At 31.0% G+C, this 27,321-nt stretch overlaps 1 protein-coding gene and 1 pseudogene across 1 annotated transcript; one reads left to right on the top strand and one right to left on the bottom strand.

Annotated features, from left to right (window-relative positions):
* Positions 1–594: 594 nt before the first annotated feature.
* On the top strand, positions 595–13,683 carry LOC143083397 (uncharacterized; annotated as a pseudogene).
* Positions 13,684–14,948: 1,265 nt separating this feature from the next.
* On the bottom strand, positions 14,949–18,001 carry LOC143081826 (ATP-dependent DNA helicase RecQ-like). Its single transcript, XM_076257509.1, has 3 exons — positions 17,527–18,001; positions 16,629–16,788; positions 14,949–15,876 (listed from the first exon to the last, which is right to left on the bottom strand). Exons 1-3 carry the CDS (start codon positions 17,717–17,719, stop codon positions 15,678–15,680), a joined length of 552 nt encoding a protein of 183 aa, XP_076113624.1. The 5' UTR covers positions 17,720–18,001; the 3' UTR covers positions 14,949–15,677.
* Positions 18,002–27,321: the final 9,320 nt, after the last annotated feature.

Below are 27,321 nucleotides of genomic sequence, written 5' to 3'. Positions count from 1 at the left end.
TGACATCTTAGCTTAACATCATGTACTTTCAACGCTGCATCGTGTTGTTTTAAGTCAACACATTGTATGGTTGGCCTTTCGTTTCAATATTGTTGTGTAGCATCGTGTTATCTTAACCTAACATCATGTACTGTCAACTGTACATCATGGTGTTTTAAATCAACAGATTGCATGATAGACCTATCGCAATATCACAATGAGATAACATCGTACTATTTCAGCTAAACATTTATTAATATCAAGTCAGCACCATACATTGAAGCTGTTCAATTTATTTGTTATCATAGCAATCGAAGTGGATTACTGAGCATTATCAATCTGCAAGCTAACATCATGCAACGTCAACTTCACATCATTTACTTTAAACTCAACGTAACGTGTGTTCGGCATATCATCACAACATCGTGACTTATCATTATACTATCATGACTACAGCACTTGTCATTGCAAGTCAACATTGCGCAGATTCAACTTAGCATATTGTAATTCAGAGTTAGCATTTTGATGACTTAATTCAACATCACGCTGTCTTAACTTTACATTTTAAGCTTCAGCATAAAGTTTTGTAAATCTCTAATATATGACAGCTGAGGCTTTCCATATAATACCGTCTTTCGATGTTACGGACGAGGATAAAAATAATGGATTTTGCACAAAATGTTACAAAATCGTGGAGAAGGTTTTTCGGCAAGAAGAAGAAGTAGAAAAATTAAAATCATCTTTAATTCGAACCCATCAGACCTGTCCAAAGAGATTAAAAACGGTAGAGAAAAGACTTCTCAGGTCCCCATTCTCATCTGTCAAACAGAAACAGCAGAAAACATTTCCATCTCAAGTTATTGTGAAACATGCAGTTAAAATTCCTTCATTTAGCGCTATGTGTACGATGCCATTGATGGGTGCAGGTGTTACTCAACCACATGAACCAGCTACTATAGTCAAGCAGTTTGTAGCTATTGTGCCCAGACCAACAGAATATGATACAAGTCTTTCCTCTGGTAGGTTCAAAGATAAATATAAGATATGTGTGGGTGTAAACTAGTCCAAATAATTATGACATCTTGAAAAGCTATTATATTTTTTTTACGCCTTACATCGTCGCATGAAGTCGTCAAAGCAAAAATAGTCTTTCCAGAAGTCATAATTATTTGGACTAGGTGTAAACATGTGAAGTGAACATGGAAATGAGGGAACTGGAAGGAGGAGTACATGCCAGGTACATAAGTTCTTTAAACCTGTGCTAAAAAAATATGCTATATTTGTAATCGGGGAACCCCATGACCAACCCCTCAAATATAGTCTTCATAAGAAAAATGTTTGCTTTAAAACATAAATACATTCCTGTTTGTACATGTGCATGATGTGTACAACATGTACATGTACAATACCAGTATATTTGGTACATGCATTATGAGAACTTTTATCATATATGTTATTGATTTCATTTAACCCTGGGACTTAAATTACGAAAACATTTCTGACTTTACCGAAGCAGTCCCAGATGAAAGAATGTCATAATGACATTTAAAAGTACATACAACTCGAACTGTACATGTATACATGGTATATATGTTAACTTACTTTTTGACATACTTTATCATCCTGTACAATGATATACATGTATATAAATAAAATTGAGAATAGAAATGGGGAATGTGTCAAAGAGACAACAACCCGACCAAATAAAAAAACAACAGCAGGTCACCAACAGGTCTTCAATGTAGCGATAAATTCCCGCACCAGGAGGCGTCCTTCAGCTGGCCCCTAAACAAATATATACTAGTTCAGTGATAATGAACGCCATACTAATTTCCAAATTGTACACAAGAAACTAAAATTAAAATAATACAAGACTAACAAAGGCCAGAGGCTCCTGACTTGGGACAGGCGCAAAAATACGGCGGGGTTAAACATGTTTGTGAGATCTCAATCCTCCCTCTATACCTCTAACCAATGTAGAAAAGTAAACGCATAACAATACGCACATTAAAATTCAGTTCAAGAGAAGTCCGAGTCTGATGTCAGAAGATGTAACCAAAGAAAATAAACAAAATGACAATAATACATAAATAACAACAGACTACTAGCAGTTAACTGACATGCCAGCTCCAGACTTCAATTAAACTGACTGAAAGATTATGATTTCATCATATGAACATCAGGCACAATCCTTCCCGTTAGGGGTTTAGTATCATACCATCATAACATATATGAGAAGAACATAACCCGTGTCATGCCAACAACTGTTTTTAGAATAAATGTGTTTAGTTCCGACGCAAAGACCTTATCAGTGACTCAATATTAACGCCAAAATATGCAATCTTTAATGACTTGACAACAGTATCGTAATTATATCCCTTCTTAATAAGTCTATTCAAAGGTTTTGTAAGTTTCTGAGGTGAATACTGACACCTTTGAGCTTTATAAAGAATATTTCCATAAAAAAATTGGATGTGAAATACCCGAACGTATAAAAAGTCTGCAAATTGAGCTATATTTACGAATAATGTCTTTATACCGATGATAAAATTTAGTAAATGTTTTGACTAGTTTGTGATATCGAAAACCCTGGTGTAATAATTTTTCAGTAATACATAAATTTCTCTCGTTAAAATCTAAAACATATAAAACATGGATATGTAAGCATTTACTGAATATATCTACTTGTATGACAGTCATTGGAGAACATACACATGTGAAGATACCTACTGTGTCACATGGGGCAGAAAAGACAGCTAGAAGGTCTCTCGGATTTAGTGGGAAAGAAAATGAGCAAAATTTGCCATATGAAGGAGAAGTAAAGGTGGATTCACAAACAAGTTGTTTCAATTACATGTTGATTAAAATTGATATAGTTTAGATTTTGTTTATTTGAAGATATTTAGTTAAGAAATATTTTCATTAACCAAAAATAAAATAGAAGTAAGAACTACAAAGATGGATCCAGTTGTAGTTGTGTGGATTGAGGCATGTAATCGTACATGTAACTAGGTCCTCAATTTGGAACAATTTTTCAGAAAAAAAGTTTTGAATTTTCAAATTTGTAAAAAGACATTTTTTTAAATATCATGAATATATACTGGATCTATCTCATATTCTTTTTTTCATTCTTTTTTACATGTTTTTGAAAGAGGTCATTATCATTTTATTCAGCAAATAAGTGTTCATGTAGCCTAGGTTAAGTGTAAAAATCAATTGTTAAATGAATATATTTCATCTTACTAAAGTACATTCACATGTACTAATTTTGTGTTTACTTATTGTATCTTTTTTAGATACACATGATAAACTGTACTTATTACAGTGCAATTGATAATGACCTTTTTAATGTTATTTTTATTGTTGAAAATTTGCATTTGTTTGCATGATTTTTTCTTTCTTTCAGGAATAGATTCATTTATAGAGTCATTTAAATTAAATTTGTGGTCAACCCTGGTGGATATTTATACTGACTAAGCTCTGTACTGGTATTATGTTTATATAGGTAAAACAGTTTTCAAGCTTTATATTTTCCTTATTTGAAATTGAAATATATAGACAGATAGATGTATACATTTTTAGCATATCTAAGGGTTTCAGTACCTGTAAATTTCATTTGCTTATGTTATTTTTGTATGCTGTGAACATTTCATTTAAACATGATGAAAAATGTAATCATGATTATGACAGAGTCTTTATATATATTTGTAGACATGTACATGTTAAATTAAATTTTTTTTTTGATTACTTTAGGAATACATACACATCTTGCACACTATTGAAGGCCATAAGCTGACCCGTCGTTGTTGGTTTCTATGTCTTTTTGGTCTCTTGTGTAGAGTTGCCTTATCAATCGTACCACATTTTTTTTTTTATAATAAATGAAAATTTACTTACATCTACACACTGAAATAACATACATGTAATTTGTGGGTTTTGCTCATTATTGAAAGCCATATAGTTACCTATACTAGTGGCTTACACATGTACATGTATCTGAATCATATAGCAATGATACCACATTTGTTTTACATAAAACAATGACTATAAAATTTACTTTATCTTTTTGCAGTTGACAGTGCACTATCCGAGTGGAACAAAAAACACCTATGTGTATCAGGAAATGCACAAAAAAATTTGCAAAACCATCCTTCAAGGAGTTAATGTAGAAAAGGGAGTGTTAAATATTATTGCAGATTCAAGTCCAATGATGGTGATGAATGCAGCTGCAAAAATAGTGAAAGAGGAAAGTGGCAAAATATGCAAGAGAGGGTCTGGAACAATTTTACAGAAAAAAGAATACTCAGATATTTTTTCATTCAATTGAAAAAAATTGTATGATGAGCTAAGTCAGTCGTGTCCAGGATTATTGACCATCATTTCGTCTGTAGTAGCAGATAGTCCACCACAAACTGGTAGCAAGGCTTTTCATCATATTTTGCTTTCTGCTGCAATTGGACTGCATAGTCGCAGTCAGGAAATGTCATTAGTACAGTATATGATGGGCTTCATTTTGACACATGGTGACTGCACTTTAAGGGTATATATATGTTAATTTTTTTTAAATATGTTGAGAAATCTGTAATCAATTGTATAAAGAAAAATGAATTGATTGATGGTTGCCTAACTTCCAGTTGCAAGTATTACATGAATATTCAGGACGATAAATTTATTATCTTTCAAAATCGAAAGAATGTCATTGGATGTTTATGAAATCTAACCAAAAAAAAACCAGTCTGGAATTGAAATATTTGCTTCACAAACTATTTTGTAATGTCATGAATGCGCAAAGCTCAATTTAAGGGTTATTAGTCCGTCCTTTTCTGTTCAGAGATAACTGATTATTATTTTAAACTATTTAATTTAAAAAAAATACTGCTCTATTCAATTGAGATAATGAGATCTAGACATGCTAGAGTGAGGAAATACTAATAATAAATCTTTCATGCATTTCATATGTATGAGAAGTGGTATGATTACCAATGAGACAGCTATCCACCAAGTCCAAGTGAATTGGATATTGGCAATTTTACGCGAATATATATATATATTGATATCCTGTTGCATGTAATTATTATCTGAAGTTGTTATGCTACTGCCACAGTTTCTTTGGATCTCCCTTTAATACAAAGTTGCTAAAAGAAAAGTTAGGTGGTTATAACTCTACTGAGTGATTTTTGTTTTAGGATATTGAGATATTAGCTTCTATTGTCCTCAGTGTACATCCAAAGACCATACATAATAGGTTACAAAGTTGGCAGGGCAATCTTGATGCTGAAATTATTTCTTTGAGGAACGCCTGGTCTGAAGGAGGATTAAAAAAGTATCAACTTATCGGAGATAATTGGGACAAGAACATTCTACCATCTTTTCGTACATCACTGCAGAAAACTTTGTCACTTCATCTTTTCAACCTTATTGCAGTTGTAGACCGAATCACCCCAAACCCTGCTCAGAATATAACAGTCTTAGATATTTCTGAAATCGATATATCAACTTATTTGCCATCAATATCAGAACAAGAACAGTTAATGACAGAATTGACCTTTATTTTTGCAACCTCAGTGATATCAAACATACCACATTTGGAACAGTCATTGAAGAGTATTTATCCAAAACATTTTGAGCATAAATACAGTTTTTTTTCTGGCATCAAAACGGTTCAGGTATTAATATTTTTTAACTATAAAAAAGAAGATGTGGTATGATTACCAATAAGACAACTGTCCCCAAGAGACCAAAATTACACAGACATTAACAACTATAGGTTATGAAGTTTCGAATAGGTTTGTAATCTTGAAAGGGTTCATTGAAAAAGGGGTGGTCAGGTTGTAAGGAACCTTTTTTGTTATCCTGCAATTACTTTTTACTTGGCATACATTACCTCACAAATTTCAGTAGCCAATGCCATAGATTAAAGATTACATTTTGAACATCATTTCTTATTTTTTTTATTTAAAAGATTAATATTTATTTATCAAGCATGAAGATATAAAATTAAATTCTGCATTCAACTTCTTAATTTAAAAACAAAACATGTTTCAGTTGTCAAAGTTTATTCACTGCTCTTAATTTATTTAAATAAAGATTTGTAAAAAATGAGGAAATAAAGCTGATCATACTTCCAAAAGTTCTCTTCTTAATATTTAGTATCCACATTGTATTATAACATTTACTATTTCATCCTGTATTATATTTCAGTATCCATTGGGATTGTTCAAATGCAATGAAAATAAGACACAGGAGCTAATAAGACTGTTAAAACAGTTAACAGAGAAATATGTGCCACTCAGAAATGGAGAGATTTTTGAACCAGTATTTTTAGGTGGTGATTCCTTAAAGAAATCATTAAAATATTCAACCTGTTATTATGCCCCCCTGTAGCAGAGGGGAGGGGGCATTCAGTATTACCCATGTCATTCCTGTATGTCTTAATCCTTGTATTGATTTAAGAGCTACTGTTACAAATGTTAAATTCATGGGCAAACACTTTTGTGACTTAAAAAAATATAATTGAACATGATATCAAATTCAATCTACATTTTAATCTTTATGACTTAACACAGATATTTCAAGTTTGTAGAGGTATTTACTCATCACCCCTTTGTTTTGTAATTAACACAGTTTAAATTAAATGAATTTTATAGGTGACAGGTTGACTGATGAAAGAGTTCAGAGTGCACAGACTGCAATGAGTAATGCAGACAGTCCAAAGGAAAAGTTAGAAGGTTTCATATCAAAAATTGAAGATTTTCATAGGTTGATGAACTTTTTAGAGGTAATAGAAAATGTCTTTTGTTACATGATTTCCATATATATATATATATATATATATATATATATATATATATATATATATATATATATATAACGAGTCTAAATTGAAAACTACGTTCAAACCTATGATTGCGTTGGATAAAAACCGCAATTTTTATACGTGTGCATGTCAAACAAATTTCGTTGTAGAAGGATCTAAAAACAGCACAAACAACATTTTCCAAAAGACCAAAAACGTGAAAAAGTATATTTAAACAAATATATATATATATAACTATTTAACGGAGATGTGGTATGATTACAACCGAGACAAGTTTCCACCATATGTCCACACATTGCTTAAATGCAGTCAGTAAAATCTGTTTTAATAAATTGATAGATTTTGTTCACACTATTTGTTTTTAATGACAACCAGATGTTATTGTTGAATAACCTATGAGTGTGCCAAGAACTTAATACTCATTCTCTGTAACCACTTAAACTTTTTCGGCACACATAGTCACCGATCTTTCTGAAAATTGGCTGATATGTAGATCCCATTAGACTAGTCAGAAAAATAATGCCAACCGATATATATATATTGGTTGGTTACCATGGTAACGGCAGAGAAAGTTGAGATTTTGGAGAAAAATGCAATATTTGGTGTAGTGTTGTGAAATTATGCAGCTACATCTACTACAATGAAACACAAAAGTAATTAATTCCAGTCTTGTTTTACTCAAAAATCAAAAAAAGTTATGGGTATTCCAACTAGAAACATGCGAAATTAATTTCTAAAAAATTATCATTGATCAATATTCCTCATAATATGAATTATCTCCCTTTGATTGTTGACGCTAATGACCGGACTAAAACTAAAACGCTAATAACTTTTTTATTTCTCAAAGGATGTATGTCAAATTCGAATTGTTATAAATTTAGACCATTCAATCAGGAACTTTGATACAAATTTAATATAATAGTCCCAGATTCAAAGCATAAATTTAAGAAACAAATATAGAAAACTGTTTTAAACCTGAACAAATGAAAAGAATTTTAACTTTTTTAATTTATTAACGGATTTATTTTAAATTTTAAATATAATAACATTTGATCATTTAATATATAAATTATAATGAAAAAGTAGAGCAAAAAATATTAAAAAATCAGAACAATTCAGAAAACGTGACATTTTCTAACGTTGTCAATGACCTGACCGATGAAATTTATAAATATAGGAAAAATATGTGTTTTGGGGTAAAAACTTGACCTGACTAACCTTGACTGTGTCTATGTAGTTGTACTAACAAAAGTCCATTAGTATTGGACTTCTGGTACTACCAAAATACTTATCTATATCTTAAAGTATTTGTTTAAAATCTATAAGAACATTTTTTTGTTATAATTCCATTTTTAAACAGTTTAGAGTAATTTGACGAGCACCGGATTATTAAAACTTTGTATGGTATTGAGTAGTATATTGTATTTAACTGTGTTGTAACTTATTTTGTATATAACCGGTTATAATTTGACACGTTTGATCACAAATATCAAGTAACACACAAAAGGTATGATTGAAGTAGGTAAAAAAAATACATGTAAGTTGTAGTCCCCGAGGGTATCACCAGCCCAGTAGCAAGAACGTCGGTACTGGCATGAAAATACGGATTTTTTGTGTTATTAAAATTTGCTGTTACAAAATATTAGAAATTATTATAAATTAAGGAATGTATCTCCCTCATACAAAGCTCTGATTCCGTTCACGGATTTGGCTATACTTTTTGAAACTTTTGGATTATAGCTCTTCATCTTTTATTTAAGCTTTGGATTTCAAATATTTTGGCCACGAGCATCACTGAAGAGACATGTATTGTCGGAATGCGCAAATCTGGTGCAAGAAAATAAGTACCGTTAATTTTATTGCATATAGTTTGTTTTTTTATATTTTCTTACAGTAAATAACGTTTTCCACGTGCATATACTTAAGGCATGGACGAGCCTTGTGCAGGAAATCTTGGTAGTTTTGTGGACTACTTGAGGTATACATGAGCCCTTGCATGCATGATATTTTATCAGTTTAATAAAATAAATCATAAAATATCAGTAAACATATTCGCGGACTTTACTTGAGGGTTGACAGAATCTTGTCTTAGTTTTAAATGTTCCCGAATGTCAATACATTTATCATTTGCAAATATGTTTGTCAAGCATTTTATATTTTCTTATTTTATAAAATTAATGGTTCAATCTAAGCGTTTCCATAAATTTGATGCAAAGCTTAATACATATAAATAGGTATAAAGTCCTTTTCCCTGGTCATGATAATGGTCAGTATGTAGGACAGAAAGTCACAGACAAAAAGTCGCAGACAAAAGGTCACAGACAAAAAGTCGCTGACAAAAAGTATCATGTATTTTATGTCATTAACATTGACTCGATCCTGTTTTAAAGTAAAATCCTTTTTTTTTTTTTTTACAAAAAGACAAAAAACCTTTTTGGAGAAATATCTTTCTGTAATAGGCTTTTAGTGAAAATCAAAGTATATGTACAAGTATAAAATTATTTTCAAGTTACTCTGTGTAAAGATTTATCAAATGAACATAATTGCTATTTTCTCAAATTTCAATAATTCTAATGTTATTATAGTGCTACCATAGGCGGATCCAGGGAGCCCCGAGGGCCCGCCCCCACCTTTCATTGGAAACATTTGGTTTATTACATATGGAATTACTAAGCATGATTGTAGCAGGCCATCTCTTAAGGCAGTCAGTGGGACCCCGTATATGAAAATTGTATAGATTGTATATATTCCCCCTGTTGCTCGTTGTAAGACCCGCATGCAGTCACTCACTGAGCGATTTTTCCGCAGTTTCTAGTTGGGAAATGGAACTTTTTAGAAACGAAAAATTCTCCCCTACCAGAACGTCAAACAAGAAATGTGTCAGATATACATGTGACCATAGCCGCCCTTTATAACATGTAATTCTTTTATGGGTTGGTTCTATTATTTATTGTGTTGAATTGTATCAAATTATTGACTTTAATTATTTTTTGGTCAGTATACTATGTTTGACACTGGACATAAAGCAAACCGCAACTAATCAATCTTTTCAATTTTACAAAATCTTACTCACCCCACCTCCAACGATATTGAATATTTCATTTGTATTTATTTCTGTGTCTCACACAAACAGTTTTAAGCTTGGCCTTTCTTGAACTGTCAATTTCTTATTATATCTTCTTAATATTATGTAAAAAAAAGAAGAGCTAGTAGTTATAATTCCAAACTGTCAACACCAAGTGACACTATGATCTTTAATCTTCACTACAGCATTTGAATAACAGTTGACGGAACGACTTGTAAAACCCATCATTCTTTGACATGTAGCATTAAATTGAAAATTTACAGAAGAGCTTTTTTGTATGAACATTTCGTCTTTTTTAAGCATTTTATCATATGAATGGAAGTTCAATAAACGAATTTGTAAAAATTAGCACTGATCAGTATTTTTGCAAATAGACAGCTTGTTTCAATGACACTACATTCAATTGCAAATATTGCAGAATTGAACATATAAATTTTTAAATTATTTTCTTTTTTCTTTCTAGTTTTTCTTGTATATTTTTCATGATCCTTTTATCCAGATTAGCAAAATTGTATTTATTTCCTTCAAGTGTTAACACCATTATTGATATGCTATACTAGCAACATTTTGTATATATACACATGTGTGTATACAGTGAAACTTAATAAGTGTTTTAGTTTTCCTACTTTTGTGCAAATTTAAGAAACTAACTGAAACTTTTTCAAAATTGTTTTAAACTTGTGTATCATTATAAAATTGTTTCCATAGCAACACAGTTAAAACTATAATACCATTATATATGATTATGTTTAAAATTTTAATGATTACAATAATTTCTACAAATTTTTCATCTATTTATTTTTTCTGAATGCAGAAAAAGGTTTTGAAACATTTTTTTTTCAAAAAATTTCAAAATTTTTTTTCTGAAAAAATGAAAACTAGGCATTTTGTATCCATGGTAACAAAAAAATGAGACATACTTCCCCATGACTTTGTCGCATCATTGATAAGAAAAGACTATGATTTTCATGAATTCATGGTTGATTTTAACTCAGGTGTCCGCAAAAAATTATTATGAGCATTCAAAAATGACTTCAAAAGGGTATTTTTTACCTAATGCAAACCACATAAAAAGTGGGGTGTATGTGATTATAATTGAAAATAAATCGGAAAATATCGGTTATTAAATTACATTAATAAAATGCATATATTTAATAAAATCATAAAAAAATATTCTTGCTCTTAGTCATTTATTATGAAAAATTATGTTGAAAATAGCCTTTTTAAGCTTAAATTCATAGATATCCAGAACAGGTAAAACTGGGTATCGGTTGCTATGGCAACCGATGTGCTTAGCCACCAAAATTTAGCAATTTTTTGTTTGTTTCACCAAGACAAGTAAATGTGTAAAGTTTAAATAAAATCCATGACCATGCGTGCCATACTCCCTATGTAAGAGTTTAAATAATTACAGAGAACCAGTATTAAACTTTAACAGGAAAACTAACAAGTCTAGTCAATCAGAAACCTGCACAAAATCTAAACTCACAAACTTAGTGTTGATAGGCTAGACCTCTTGGCCACTGAGTGATGCTCATAGGGCTGTTTTGACATTAGATCCCAGGGTTGGCAAAACCCGGGTTTATGAGTATTGCCCAGCCCAGTGGGAAATACTGGGAAAACCCGGGTTTTACTGGGTTTTAGTGGGTAATACTGGGCAATACTGGGTTATATAAAATACTGGTCTGAATTTTTAAAGAGAATTCAGTGATGAAACACAAATGTAATACATTCAAGATATTTATAACCTATTATGTATGTCTGGATTGGTAAACTGTAAATATAAACCCAAAAAAAGAATAACTCCTTTTAAAAATGTTTAAGATGATTAAGAATTAACAATTACATGGAAGAAAAATTACTTTTAAATAATGTATATATACGTACTATAACTAATAAATAAGTAATTATTCAGATTAGTATGCAGATTTGTTTATGTAACAATAATCAGTCCATTCAATTCTATGAGTTTTACTGGCATGACCCCTTAGGGTGTTTATTTATCAATATAAATGTATAACATTTAAAATTAACAATTCACTTAAACACTGCAATAAAATGCATTTTGCAAGTTTGGATTACAATTAATTATTGAAACAATGCTTGGTTATTAACAAGGTATCCTTAAATATGCAAATCTTGTATCTCTACACAGAAGGGAATGAAATTGGATTTTTCTTTGTTCTAGAAATGACTGCCAATGGTTATCTGTCTAAAAAGTATTTATTTAGCTGTACTACTATGAAACTACAGCAAGTCTTTACTAATTTGTGTTCAAATAAGCTTAAAAAATCATATTGCCCAGTAATGCCCAGTATTACCAATTTTTGGGAGTATTGCCCAGCCCGGGAAAACCCGGGTTTTCCCACCCGGGAATTCCCGGGCGGGTAATACTTTGCCAACCCTGTTAGATCCACATGCTTTTCACAATGTCTCAACTGTGAATTTAGACCACAGATTACATGTATTAAAAGGAACTTTTTATTTAGAAAATATAATACAGTATTAAAAAAACGCAATTTAAAAAACCCACAAATTTCAAATGTCAGCATTTGTTTTGTTTTCAAATGTATTGAGAGTTTGTTGTCAACATTTCAACATCTTGTTATTTGTATTTTCAGGCTATATACAAACTGACATATAACACCGAAAGTGCAAGTGACAAGGGCACTATGCACTACTACAGAAATCTTTTAAATATGAGAAATGTTAAAGGAAAAGTAAAGAATGCATCCCGTCCTTTCAAACTGCTGTACTATACAATTTTAGATGCAATCTGCCTACTACTTTTTTTGGACCATTTAAAAATGACCGAAACGGAGAAAATTCTTCTAGAAAACTTCCAGCATAAAACAAAAGATGAAAAAATAGCATGGATTAATGACATTTGTAGCTTATTAATCCAACAATGTTATATGTCAGAATTTACGTGAAGTAGTTTTTGATAGGGATCACCCAGTAAACTATTGGCTAGCTAACCTAGAAAATGGACGCATTAAATGTCACTTCTGTCCGAAATCTTATGCATACCTTGGATCTCTTAAGTCACATGAAAGCAAAGTTCATAACCTTCCAGCTGAAAGGAAAAGGAAAACAGTTAAACCGAAAGACAAAGATAGAGTTCAAGACTACATTGCTTTGTTGTTTAAACTTGTGTTACTGCACAAAAATTTGGACTCAGCTGTTGACATAGGGAATAGAGGAACGTCAGTCCGATCTGCAAAATATGAACTCCCAGTTTACAACAAAACAAATAAAACGAAATACTCTATTGGTTCAATACACCTGACTGCTCTAACCTCAGGATCACTGCCATCAGATCAGGAAGAAAGTTTGATTAATAATAGGTTTATAAACTTGCAAGGAGGGAAAAATAACAATATTGCATTGGATGAATTTGTTGAAATGCTCAATAGGGATAGTAAGGTAGCTTGCTCTGGACACCAAACAGTGGAGAGTATTTTTGCACATTCCAAAGAATATCCAATCGTTATAGACATTACTAAGCACTTTGATGCAATTACTGAAATCCATCAAAGGAAAGGGTTTCATCACTTGCCATCATACAAAGAAGCTGTATTGAAGGTAAGGAAAGACTTGCAAGAACTAAATGTGCTGGAAAATAAACCAGGCCACATGTTCCATTTAGACGTCTGTGTGATCCACACCTGTGATGCACCATTGTACACTTACAACAACTTTTATTTTGCTTTCCTGATTAAACTTTCTGCAGACATTGTAATGATTGGCATCAGTCCTTGGTATAAAGCTGTTAGCACTCAATTGATATGAACTTAATAAAAAAAAAAACAATCAAACTTATAATATCAAAGTTTTATTTTACACTTCACATGTTGGTTGTCCTTGATTCCAGTTTCATGGTTTATTGATTGCTTATATTGGTAAACTATATTTGGTGTATAGAATGATTGTAAGGTGTACATGTCTAGCTGGCAGTCATGTAACGTTAACATCATTTTCAGGGTTTGTGCTGTTTCATAGACCCATACATGTACAGTAGGTAAACAATATTTGGTATATGAAATTGTGTTCATGCTCATCATTCAGGTTGGACAATACACTTTTGGCCTTGAATGATTGTCCCTAATAATTTTATTAACTATGTTATTGTATTCAGGTATCGCAGATCAAAATTATTCGTTCATAGTGTGTTAATTAACGGTTTTTGAGGAGTTAAGCCTTCCAATTGATGTTTTTCTATGGTGAGATGTTATGTTATACATTGTACTATTGTTTCAGAAAAAGGGAGAATGTTTGGTACCATTAAAACGTTTCATCCCGCTTCAAATGTTTGCTTCTGTCCTAAGTGAGGAATCTAATGTACAGTAGTTGTGGTTTGTTTATGTAATTTATATGTGTTTCTCGTTCTTTTATATAGATTAGACCGTTAGTTTCCTGTTTGAATGGTTTTAAAGTTCAACTAGTATTTTGGAGCCCTTTATCATGTTTATAGCTTGTTGTTTGGTGTGAACCAAGGCTCGGTGTTGAAGGCCATACATTGACCTATAATGGTTTTCTTTTATAAATTGTTATTTGGATGGAGAGTTGTCTCATTGGCATTCATACCACATCTTCCTATATCAAAATAACATTTTTTTAACATAAGTGTTATTTAGGTGAGAAAGTTTTTGAATGCCCACTTTTTGACACTGACAGTCAATTTATCATGGCAGCCATTTGTTTTGATAAACAGAATGAGAGGTTTTCTACACACCAGCTGTTGTAGTTTGCTGTACAGTATGGATATTGCTCATTGTTGAAGTGTGAACAGTGACCTATAGTTGCTAAAATCTACTTAATATTGTGGATAGTTGTCTCATTGGCACTCAAACAATACATTTATCTTGTTTTATAACAATGTACATGTATATAGAAATGAATAATTTACAAGACATTAGTGTAAATCTCTGAATTCTTTATTTCTCTGAATGTCTGAAAGTGGTGGTTCAACCAATGTTTTTGGTCACATTGGAAATTTCAGAGTTTACTAATGTGGGTTAAAACTGTTCTAGCTAGGTAAGTTTAGAATAACAATTAGACATTTTAATTTTTTTTTATTAATATTCATCAACTAATTCAGCAGGAACTTCACTGTCATCACCATAGTAATATAACTCTGTATCACTACTTGAACTGCTAGTTTCTTCATTTTCTACTATTCCATAAAAAATTTGCTCAATCATCACTTTGTTACACTCGCCACATGTACATTCCTTTTCACAAATGTCACAACACGTATGTGTTCCACTATGAACCATTACAAGTTCTGTTTTGGTAAGGAAGTCTTCCATTATGCTTAAGCGGACACATGTTTTTGCCTTATAAATTCTTTTTACGTTTGATTCCATTTGCTGTAAATGATATTTATTAAACAACAGCAGCGCTACAGCTTCATCCCCATTTCTTCCAATTCTACCGACCTCTTGGATCAAGTTGCACCATACAAAATACAGTTAAAATTGCAGATGTCAATTCCCATTCCCAATGCGGATGTTGCCAAAATGATCCGCAATTCGCTGTTACCATATTTAAGTTTGCTTATAATAGTTTTTTTTTCTCTTCAGGTGTTTCTGAATGAAACATATCAATAAAATGTACAGCATCTGGATTGTCGGTACACAAGTATGAATACAACTCTGACAATTGTTTTATTGTATTGGAATAAATTATAGTTCTCGGTAAATCAATCTTTAATTTTTCAAGTGCATCTACCAACCACACCATTGACATATCTATTGTGTTGTCAATTTTTTGTACGCAAAATTTTATGTTCGGTTAGTTTGGTGAGTTTGAAATAATAGTTGTTAAATCTTTGTGCATGTGCAGCTCTCTCATAACCATTTTTCGCATTGTAGTGGTACATGTAGCACTAAGTGCTAACAGATTTGCTGTTGTAAACATAGAACGCAGTTCTTCAATGTGTCGAAACCACTTTCTGAATTCAGTCTCTTCCTCCTCTTCACCAACACCACCCCTGTAAAAAGAAAACGCAAATGTATAAGACTTTATAACCAATACTGAAAAAGCTGTTATGGAACAGCATTATATGATAATAATAAATTGAACACAAAACATTCATGGTTTTATCTTCTTATATAAAAAATGACAACTGTCACTCGCTTCATATTCATGAAATATTTGCCACTGGACATAAAACTAACCACAATCAATCTTTATTTTTCCTGTTTGTTTTATTTGTTACTTTTAAATAAGCCTTTGCTTTGTATTTCTTCTTATAATTTTTAATTTTGATGACAATTTTTTATCTTCAAGTCTTAGAATCTTCTAATTTTTTTTTAAAATTTCACTATGTTGCACTATGTTGCACTATTTAACTATACCCTATACCATGTATACCATATGTATACCCTTCTCTTTAATTTTTTTTTGAAACATTATCATGGTTAAGTCCAACCTGGGAAGATAATTACACACATAAATTTATATATATATATATATTTTATATAACTCGTCTAAACATCAACCCAACAATGTTAGATCTGTAAATTTGCTTTCCCAATTTTTTTTGTTCTTTCCTCGCCTGGAGAGATATTGAGATATCGTGACATAAAATCGCCTGCACTGTATGCAACGCGCTAAACCACACGACCACTTGGCTTCACTTAAATATATATCATCATTCCAGTAACAGGAAGTTATTGATATTGATCAGCAATAGTCTGAAAGCACATTCTTTGCATTACTATTGTCTTAAGCTACCCTTACCATGTGCATATGGTGTGAAACTCGTCTTCTACAATCAAAGACACATTCATCTGCTGTAATGTCATTCTCCATTTTTTGTCACTGATTAGTGTTTCTGGTGAGGCAAACAAATAATCAAATTTGCCTTTCAAAATATCATCATCTCCATTACTGCAGGCACCTACAAATTGATAAATAAAGCTTAAAGGTTATTAAAAATTAATTACTTTTACACATGTATGTATTAAATAATCTTTTGCAAAATTAGATATGTAAGCAGATAATCCTGATAATATTTCGATCATGATGTACACATTTGACATTTCTATGCTTATAACTCGTCATACAGTGCTTGACATTTGAAATAAAATACTTATATTATAAATGTATACATGAGCATTCTAAGACATTTATAAAATTGATGTGTTGTACATTTTGTACATAATAGATGTGTTCTATACCATACAAGTATTTGGACCATACAAATACGTGAAAATTATGCAGTTTAACTTTCTAAAATACTTGTATACAAAGTAATTGTGGTGTTATATTTATTATTAAATAAAAATATGAAAAAAAATTAACAATATCATTTTCTAATTAAACAACCATTTAAGTTTGAGGGGAATGGGTTGCTGGTATATTAATAATCTTATGAAGTGATCATTTTCATCTTTCATGTCTTTCTTGAAGTCAGTTTACTCTGAATTATTCATCTGGTATTTTTTTTTAAAAACAAATCACCCTTTGATCCCCTCTGATGACAGGATAAATATATACGTATATGAAAGGGAGTTTAACAGAAAGTCTTGACTATATTTTTGTTTCCAAAATGCGTTCTCTAAAATCACCCCCCTTCCCCCTGTTCAAATTTGACATTCTTAATTTAAATTTCAAACGGTTCATTTTCGTAACTTACTCCTATAAGCCGCAGTCACATTTGGTACTGCATTAATTCTGTCCACTTGGTCTGCCATTAGTGCTACTAGAGGTGAACAAACGATCACTTTTCCAACATCGTCTGAGGAAGTTTCCTTTTCAAGTTCCCTGCGGACTGAAACAAGCATTTGGTAGGGAAGCAATTTTCCAAATCCGGTCGGGAGTATGGCCATACAGTCTTTCTTCTCTATCAAACAGTCCAAAATTGACCTTTGTTCAGCTTAGAGGGTGTAAATTTTGAAATCAGTTAAAACTTTGTCAATCGCTACGTCTATGTCACTTTTGTTCGCCATTTTGAATGATGTTCCGAAACTCGTTTAAGAGATGGATTCTGATTGGATGAAAAATTAATGTTGTTCAAATATAAAGTTTGTGAACTTAGGTCACCAGATTTGACCTGTCTATCGAGTTTCGTTAGATCCTTGATGCGCGACATATCAGAACAGGAGCAATTAAAGGATAATTTTAATTAGATTGAGTTTTTTATTGTTAGAAAGCTGTTTATTGTACAATTGTATTGTTCATTTCACAAAGAAGGATATTTAAAAAAAATATATAAACAAAATTCTGCCATAGACGCAAATCCGAACTATTGAAATATCCCATCCTTTATACTTGACATCTAAAAAATTTCAATAGTCCTTATAACTTGATACCTGTTCAAAGCTTAAATATTCGAATTACAAAGTTTGGTACCATTCTTTCCACACTAAATTATGAGCTTTTATATATGACATGATTTGAATAATAATCAAATATGTCTGCCCAACTTGGTGGCCAGGAATTGACCATTGCTGCCCAACCAACGATTATGCGTCAGAATTTGGATCAGCAAATCGCAGAATGTTTCCAGTATACCCATTGGCAGCGATTTAATACCACTGTTTAAAGTGACACCATGAGACAAAGACGGAGGAGGAGTTTGGTTTATATGGATAAAGATGTATTCCAAGTCAAACTGTCTACTGTGACAAGAAATGAAACGTCTAAAAAGATATCGCAAACACTTGTAAGGTTGTCTACCTTTGTTTTTGACAAAGACGTGTCCAGTTTCATTTTACGGCCATAGTAGGAAGTTGTTCTTTTTGATTTGGTTATAAAAAGCAGGTTCTTCTTCATTTTGTATTTGCTTCAAAAGATATTTGTATTGTTTGGACCAATATCTTGGATTTTATATACATATCTTACCGGCTCCCAAATCCAAAATTTCCTTAATAGGGGAACTTGTTTAACAAATCTGACGACTCTTCTAGACATGGATTTCCAAACTCGTTCACCACTTTACAAAGCATTTGAAGCTTTGTAAAGATATCTGTTCGTATTTTCGTAGTCTTCATTATGTCGTTCATCTGTTGTAGAAACCACTAGATCTTTCAAATTCATCTTCTAGTCTACTGACTCCTGGTCCAGCTACTATCCAAATGTCTAAAAGGGATCTTTGGTCAAACCTATGAAACCAACATCGCCCTTCACAATTGCATTATTCTGTTTTTGTGCCTGAACAATTGTGCTATCAGAAAACAAATTTGCTGGTCGTTTGTACAGTGAAATAATCATTTTCAAATTCCATTGCCACCTTTGGGTAATGTTCGGAAGGGATGCCATATCTCTTGAGATAGGTCGGCAACGATCAAGCATAAATTACACGATCACGAACTAAAAAAAATACCGTATCATGAGTTATATGGACTGTTTGTAAAGTAAAAAGTCTGACTCATGAAATGAGCATACTTACTTTATTGATAATTGAACGCCAGGAATCAAACTGTAGTCGAGATGACTCTTTTTCCTTACACCAGTCTATCAAATCATTGAACGTCACAGAGTCATGACATAATTATATTTTTTGCGTTTAGCTTTCATAAGCCGACAATAACAATTCAAGCAAAACACATGCAGTTATCTGATGCGCGTTTCTAGTCCTTTGTACATTTGACCATACATAAAAAGAGTCTGCCGTTCTAGATGTTGCAATATCGGCTTCAGTGAGAGCACATTGTCTATCCACTATCACGCAATATATCACCCAGAATTTTATAACAAGTCATTACAATGTGCAATCCACCAAACATTAAGATAAACTTATTTTCTTCACACAAAGTAGGCCATTCCCACTGAGTCTGCTTAGCCATTACCAAAAAGTTGCTCATCTGCAGTTACAATTGATGTTTCGCCGGGAATAATCAAATTTTTTCGCCTTATCCATCGAATACCTGATTTTTGCAAATGATGGCGTGTTTTTAAACAGTGGCATCAAAGATGTTACACTTACTTGAACAACTCTAGAAGGAACTCCTCTTTCGACTCAAACAGTGCCACCTTTACTATTTAGTTTCGTCCAATAGTATACCATAGACGGAACAATTGATATGCAGTTATATTTAAAAAAAAGTTAAAACATAGGATATTGCGGAATATATTTTCAAAATGTATATCTCTCTAATTTATTTGAGTTAAAACTTAAACTAAAATTCTGTTCTTTCATTGCTTTCACTTTGGGTCTTTATAAAATTTAGATGTGGTCACTATCCATGTGTGTTCACACTGGTGGAATTCCAATATTTTGTTCAAGGAGAAAAGAAAGATATCATATCTTGGAACCGGAAGGTTAAGAAAACTATAAAAATCATAATTAGCATATATCTCCAAAAGGAGGCGTGTTTTGTGTAACAGTTGTATTTACAAAGTACAAACTACACAACTTTGATTTCTGGATCGAGATTATGGTCACGTACGACAATTGTGTCTATTTGGATTGCGGACATAGTTTTATAAATATTTTTATGAACAAATGTCATACAAATAAAGGTTAAGGTCGTTATAAAAAAAAATCCCTTACATCTTCCTTATAAATGCCTGTTCTAGCTGATGAATATGACAGTTGTATTTTATTCCTTTTTTTTAAATTGATTATATTTGTAGGAACAAAAAGTTGGTTATTTCGATGGGATACAACCCATGAAAAAATAAAGATACTTAATTCAAGTTGTTTTAAGTGATGTGGGCGAACCCCTATTAATGATTATTTTACTCTGAATATTGCACTATATTATAGCATTTTGTACTCGTACTTTTTCATGAACTCGCACATTCTTCCTAGAATTACTAAGCATTACGATGTAAAGTTAGCCCTTGGGACTGTATAATTTCCAATAGTTAAAGAAGTTAAATACGATCTTCGGTCTCGTTTGTTAAATCCAAAATATGCCTTACTTTCTAATGAATAATTTCGCAACCCATGGCCGTTTACTATAAAATCGAAATCCAGAAAAACATACTTCCCGCTACTATGCGTGCTTTATTCAATTGTATAATGTGTCCCTATACTTGCGGTGTATACAAATATGTTTTACAAGTTAGAGTTTTTTATTGTTAGAAAGTTGTTTATTGTACAATTGTATTGTTCATTTCACAAAGAAGGATATTTAAGAAAAATATATTAAAAAAAAATTCTGTCATAGACGCAAATCCGAAGTATTGAAATATCCCAGCCTTTATACTTGATATCTAAATATTTTCTATAGACCTTATAACTTGATACCTGTTCAAAGCTTTAATATTCGAATTACAAAATTTTTGCTACCATTCTTTCCACACTAATCATGCTAATTATGAGCTTTATATTGATTTTTTTTTTCGAAAAGGGGGGTTGGTGACAAAGATGTGTTAATGAAGAACTAAACCGATTTAACACAGAATAAGATACATTGGAGATATATGATATCATCTAAATGCTGAGCTTTTCACTGACAATATATTTATTCAGATTGAAGAACTCGTCCATGTTATAACTGTTGCACAAAGACTGGCCGACGTGTATCAGTATTTTAACATGTTTTTAGAACAAAGAATGAATTTCTTTCTAAAACAAAGATATATCTTGCAACTTTTTAAAATTCAAAAGGTATGTATACTACTAATATTTTAAAATCTCACATTTCAGTGCATTTCGTGATATTTTTTATTTGATTGACACATATCGATGAAGTTAAACTAAAACATATAAAATATTGAATTGTTTAAGCAAATGTGTAACAGTAAATAATCATTTATAAAAAAAAAGTAAATAAATAATGAAACTTTTTTATTATTTCTGTGTTTTTTTTTATTAGTTATGAGAAGTAAGACAGGTTTTTTGACATGTAACATAAAAACGTATTCAAATAATATTTTGACAACTAACCAAAAAAATCGGGGATTCTTCTTTATTTTTATTTTTTTAGATTGTCAACAAAAATAACCGTACGAAGGTCGTTTGACCACAAAGCCTAATCATCTAAACGAATAAATTAATGTGCCCATATGTTAAATGTCAATTGCGTTGTAATCTTGTATAAAAGCTTAAAACAGCAGGAGCTTTAGCCAAAGTTATCATTCAGTTTCAGCTACGTTTACTTATGTAGGTATATTTAAGTTATTCTTAGTTAATTAAAACAGTAAACAAAATACAATATGATTGCCAGTAAACAACTCATTGGTATAAACGACATTTATTAAATTTAAGAACGATCAAAAGAAAACGTATTAAAGATTTAAGCTACAGACAGTGTCTCTTTGTAAAACATCTGTTGTTATTGAATTCTTCGGTCAATTAAAACTGCCTATGAATACAAAGATGTTTCTAAATAGAATAATAATGATTAATGTAAAGTAAATATCGTAGTATTAATGTTTTCAGGTTTTACTTATGGTTTGTGATTCCAAAAGATATTTATTAACTAACTTTTTAACAGGTCATTGCAAAATGTTATATAAATCTCTTATATAGACCTTTGCTGAACATTTGTGTAGCGTAGTACATATTTAGCGACATCTGTTACAAATAATTTAGTTTGATATACATGATATAGTTTTTAAAACGTTATAATTCATAAATGGTCTTAGAAGATAATTCAAATGTTTTAAATTAATTTCATTTTTATTAGCAAAACTACTTTCAATCATTATATATCATTCCCATTACTGTTTATTTGATCATAATACGATTGACAGCTTATCTACCAGGGGTATCGCTATTTAACATTATAATATATGCCAATGAAATTTAAAAAAATGTTGATATACTTTCAAAAATCAACATGCATTTCATGATATGTTCATAGACGTGTTCCTTTTTTTTTTTTTTTTATGTTTAACATGTTTAGGACACAGGTTCAGTTGAGTAGGACATTTTAGTGATAGGATTATACATGGCAAATATTGGTTTTGTTTGATAAGAAACCAAACTAGATGATCGAATTAAAAAACAGTATCGTGGGAACGCAGTTGTTTTAATGTGCTTGAATAAAAAATAATAAAGGACTTACGGAATCTGAGGAAAGGATATTTAGACGTTACGGTAAATGAAAAAGAAAAAGTAACAGTCTTAATACTGTGTCAAAAATCACAAAATACAAATGAGTGTGTTTATCGTTTACAATCCGTTTAATAAATGCAACATTGGTATACCGCTGTTAAAAATTCATAAGTCGATTGAGAAAAAAAAAATCCGAGTTAAACTGAGGGAAACGCATCAAATTTAAGAGGAGAAATACGACACAATAGAAACACAGCATTAAAATGTAGCACACACAGAAACGAACTATAATATAACAATGGCCATTTTCCTGACTTGGTACAGCACATTTTTAGAAAAAAATAGTGGGTTGAACCTGGTTTTGTGGCATGCCAAACATTCCGCTTTAATGTCAGTGTTAAATATAACATTAACATGATAACATTACATGACTGGACTACAATATAAATAAATGGGAAAACATATAGGACAGAGAAACACACGAATAATAGCTAACACTTAAACAGTTGCGTTTAATTAAGTTTTAAACGTATTAATCAAAGTATAATCAGTGATAATGTTAATGCAATCGGTATATATTAAATAAAATCGATGTGTTTCTAACAGTTTATTTACCTTTATGGATTTATTTTCACCAGAACGATAGGTCATTATTTTAAAGAATCAACCCGGACGATACCATGTTTCAATGAAATTTGCTCCAAGGCATAAAATAATGACATGTGTGAGGTCATTATTTTCCTTGATAAAAAAGCAAACTATAATTTACTTCCAAAAGTTTTTTGTTGCCGATTTGGGATTTTTTTTTAAAGTTCAATCTATGTTAGGTGTAAAAAAATCGTCATTGCCCGCATTATAATTTTAGAAACAAATAATGTGAAGTGTTATTAACTTATCGCTAAAATACAGAGACATTTTCATATATATTAGATGAACTTTAATGTAAGCACTTTAAAATAAAGCAAGATTTAACATATTCGTGTGTAAGATTTTGAAAATCTTATTGATTCACACTGAATATGTTGATTGATGATGTTGCATAAAGTCCAGTGGCAAATATGTCATTCATGTTCAGGACGATACACTCTGAATATAATATCATACTGTGACCATCATGTATTGATATTCGTGTTCGTATAGCATGTACATGCGTCGATTTCGTGCCCCCTTCGTAAAAACTTTTTTACATTCATTTATAGCTTCTCCTCTTTCAAATGATCAACTAATAAAATATTCCTATATTCTACTGAATAACATTTACGTACCTCACAATGGGGTCGGATGGTGAAGGGTATATAAATTTATCCCGATTATCCATTTAAAAAAAATGTACTGCTATTAAACTCCCGACGGTCGGTCTTTCATTTGATCAATCCTTACACCCCTCGATGTTTTCTACGACAAGAAAAACCTTAAAATATGCATTATCTATAACATAACTACATAAGAAAAATATACAGACAATAGAAGATTATTGCAGTATCTAGCAATTTATTTTTTTTTGCACAGAATTGAAGGTAAAATGCAGGTTTCTCTTTGCTTTGTGTGTTCTCTGTTGCTGGTGTTTGTTGGAGGTAAGAATATATAAGGATCACAATTTACGTTTACTTTGTCTCTTAATTTTGTGTTGTATTTTTTGTCATGATTTGCACATTAAGTTACACAAAACATACATATTCATCACTAACTGCTTAAATAATTAGGCAGCGCTGTCGGTGAAAAAATATAAGACATTGTTTTTGTTTGGTTTTTAGCACTTAATTCATATTGCAACATGTGCAAATGGTCAATCGGATGTTACTGGGAAATGATCAGCTCAGTTGTAATTTGTCGGTACTAAATTTTTGTATATCCTGATTTTGCTAAATAATTTTTAAAAATATATTTGTTAATACTTATCACATGTATAAAACAAAAAATGTACTTTCACCCCAAGAAAAAAATATCTATTAAGATTGATTTATTATTTTTTTAGTAATTTTTTTAATCATACAGCTCTTCAAACATATGCAATCAGGTAGGTTTTGAAATACTCAGTTGAATTGCTTACTTTCTTTTCATACAGTTAGTATGACTAATGGAGAAGCGTTGGGATACAATGGATTTATAAAGAAGTACGTTGATTGTTGTATATTTTCATTTTATTTTTTATAGTTCAAGTTTATTAACTATGAGTCTTAAATAACTATTTAATAGTGTTTAGATTGTTCGGTTTGATAATCATAACTGTATTTATAAATATGAAATATCGAATACAAGTTTCTATTTGTTCAAGTCTTTGACGTCTTATATACTGTTTAATTTATCATTTTGTTTTTATAAGGGGTGAACATGTTATATTACAAAAAAACACAATAAGCTTTCAAGATTATTTGATACAACACTGCCTCTTATTATGTTGTGATTCCATTCAAACGAATACTACCCCAGCATATAAGTTTAGAAAATTTGTTAATGTTAGAATAACAAAACAGTCAACAGGATTAATGGTTTTATAAATAAAACTTGTAATGTTTTTTAAATAAATTTTGCAACAAGGTCATCGAATCTCAAATATTTGTTGATCAAAACAATTAAGACAAATATAATATTATATTAATTAATTTACTATAAATTTAATTACGTCTCATTTAGTCTTGTAAAAAGAGCAGCACCTGACCTCTGTGGTTATGATGGAGATAGTTGTGCCTATCGTCAGTGCTGTAATGGTTATACTTGCTCTTACGAAACCTGTATTCGAGACAATAACTACGGGTGAGTTCGGTCATTATCATTCTACAAACCAAATTTGATGACATTTCACATCAAACATGTGAATTTACATGAATATATCTCTACAAAAAATACTTAAGGTGGTACCCAACCCCTTCACTAAAATTAATTTGGCTCGTTTAATTTTCATAAAATTTTTACAGAGTATTTACTTTGACTCTTTGACAAAATATATAAAATTTTAAAAATTTGAACCAACCGTTTTATCGGGAAAATTACACTGGTTATATAGCAGTTTGACAAACACTAATTTTGATCATCGAGAAGCTTAATATTCTCTTATCAACACAACGTAATGAAAACGTTTAGCTGATTTTACAGAATTATCTCCCTGTAGTGTTAGGTACCACCTTAATTCGACTGAATAACCAGGTTTTGTAAAACAAGTGTTACGTAATTTAAAGTCTACACAAGTATAAAGATATAAGAAAATGTGATATGAATGGTTAAAATTATCAGTTATCTGATTCTCAGATTAGTGTTCCAAACCACTTTCTTTGGGAACTGATCTAACATAATATCGCCCTTACAATTGTATTGGTGCACAAGGTAGACAGTAAAAATTGCAATTACTTCTTGGTACTAAGAATATTACATAAAGTCATCATAGATACCGGGATTACAATTTATATTTCCGTCAGACGTGCGTTTCGTCTACAAAAGACTCATCAATGACGCTCGAATAAAAAAAAATGTTACAGTCCAAATAAAGTACAAAGTTGGAGATGGTGAAATAGTGAAATATATCATCGTACGTCATAATAACCACGATCACTAAATGGGTCAATAAAAAGCGATCTCAACAATAACAATTATAAAAAAACCTCAAGAAGGTTGTTTAAAGAATGTATTTGTTTACAATCTTTATGTTGTAGTATGGTTAAAAGAAGTATATCAGGCTGTAGTACAGTATCTTGCGAATATAATTCTTGCTGTAATGGTTATGATTGTCAGTACGGAGAATGTATCCGTGCATCATACGGAAAGTGAGTTTTTAAATCAGCCATTTACAAGTGCATTTTTACTATCAACCTTGATGATACTGATCTGGGAGATGTTGAATATTTGAATAGTATTTGTTCAACATGATTTCTAATAAAAACGAATTGAAATAATTTTTTCATCGTAAATGCCAATAGTTTTCAACTTGTTGTAACTAAAGTATGCAGGTGCATGTTTAAGCCAGATTCAAACCACTATTTTTCTACATTAATAAATGCATGTACTAAGTCATGTTCATGATATTTGTTTTTCATGCATTCCTTTGATTAGTTTGAGCTCATCATTATTAAAATTGAATATGAAATTTCCATTTTTAAATTTTCTTTAGAATTTTAATTTTTTTGTGATTTTCCTTTTTTTATTATATCATGTATATACGACAACATAGATATGGTAATTACTTTTTTTGCAGTTAATTAAAAGTTCACATCACTTGATAGGATGTTTTGCAAACGGCTAGGTATTTTTGAATTAAACCCATAATTTCACAATTGAGCGCTATATTCACAGGGGTTTAGATATATATATATATATATATGTATATATATATATGACGCTTTTACCTGCTTTAAAAAATCGTTAATTTTATATGAATAATTTGTACTTGTAATTAAGAACGTTACATATAAATTGTGAAATATCTCATCGTACAACATATTATTCGTTTTCACTGAATAAATAACAATCCCACCAATAAAATGAATA

Source organism: Mytilus galloprovincialis, chromosome 7 (assembly GCF_965363235.1).
Source record: "Mytilus galloprovincialis chromosome 7, xbMytGall1.hap1.1, whole genome shotgun sequence".
NCBI classification, from domain to species: Eukaryota; Metazoa; Mollusca; class Bivalvia; order Mytilida; family Mytilidae; genus Mytilus; species Mytilus galloprovincialis.
This window is presented reverse-complemented; position numbering and strand designations above follow the sequence as displayed.

Excerpts from the sequence above, each read along its gene's own strand:
- LOC143081826 (XM_076257509.1), bottom strand. The coding sequence starts at position 17,719 with ATGGCCATACTCCCGACCGGATTTGGAAAATTGCTTCCCTACCAAATG. Across the intron at positions 16,789-17,526 it reads TGTGACTGCGGCTTATAGGA|GTGCCTGCAGTAATGGAGAT; the intron begins GTAAGTTACGAA and ends ATCAATTTGTAG. Across the intron at positions 15,877-16,628 it reads TTTCACACCATATGCACATG|GGGTGGTGTTGGTGAAGAGG; the intron begins GTAAGGGTAGCT and ends TTCTTTTTACAG.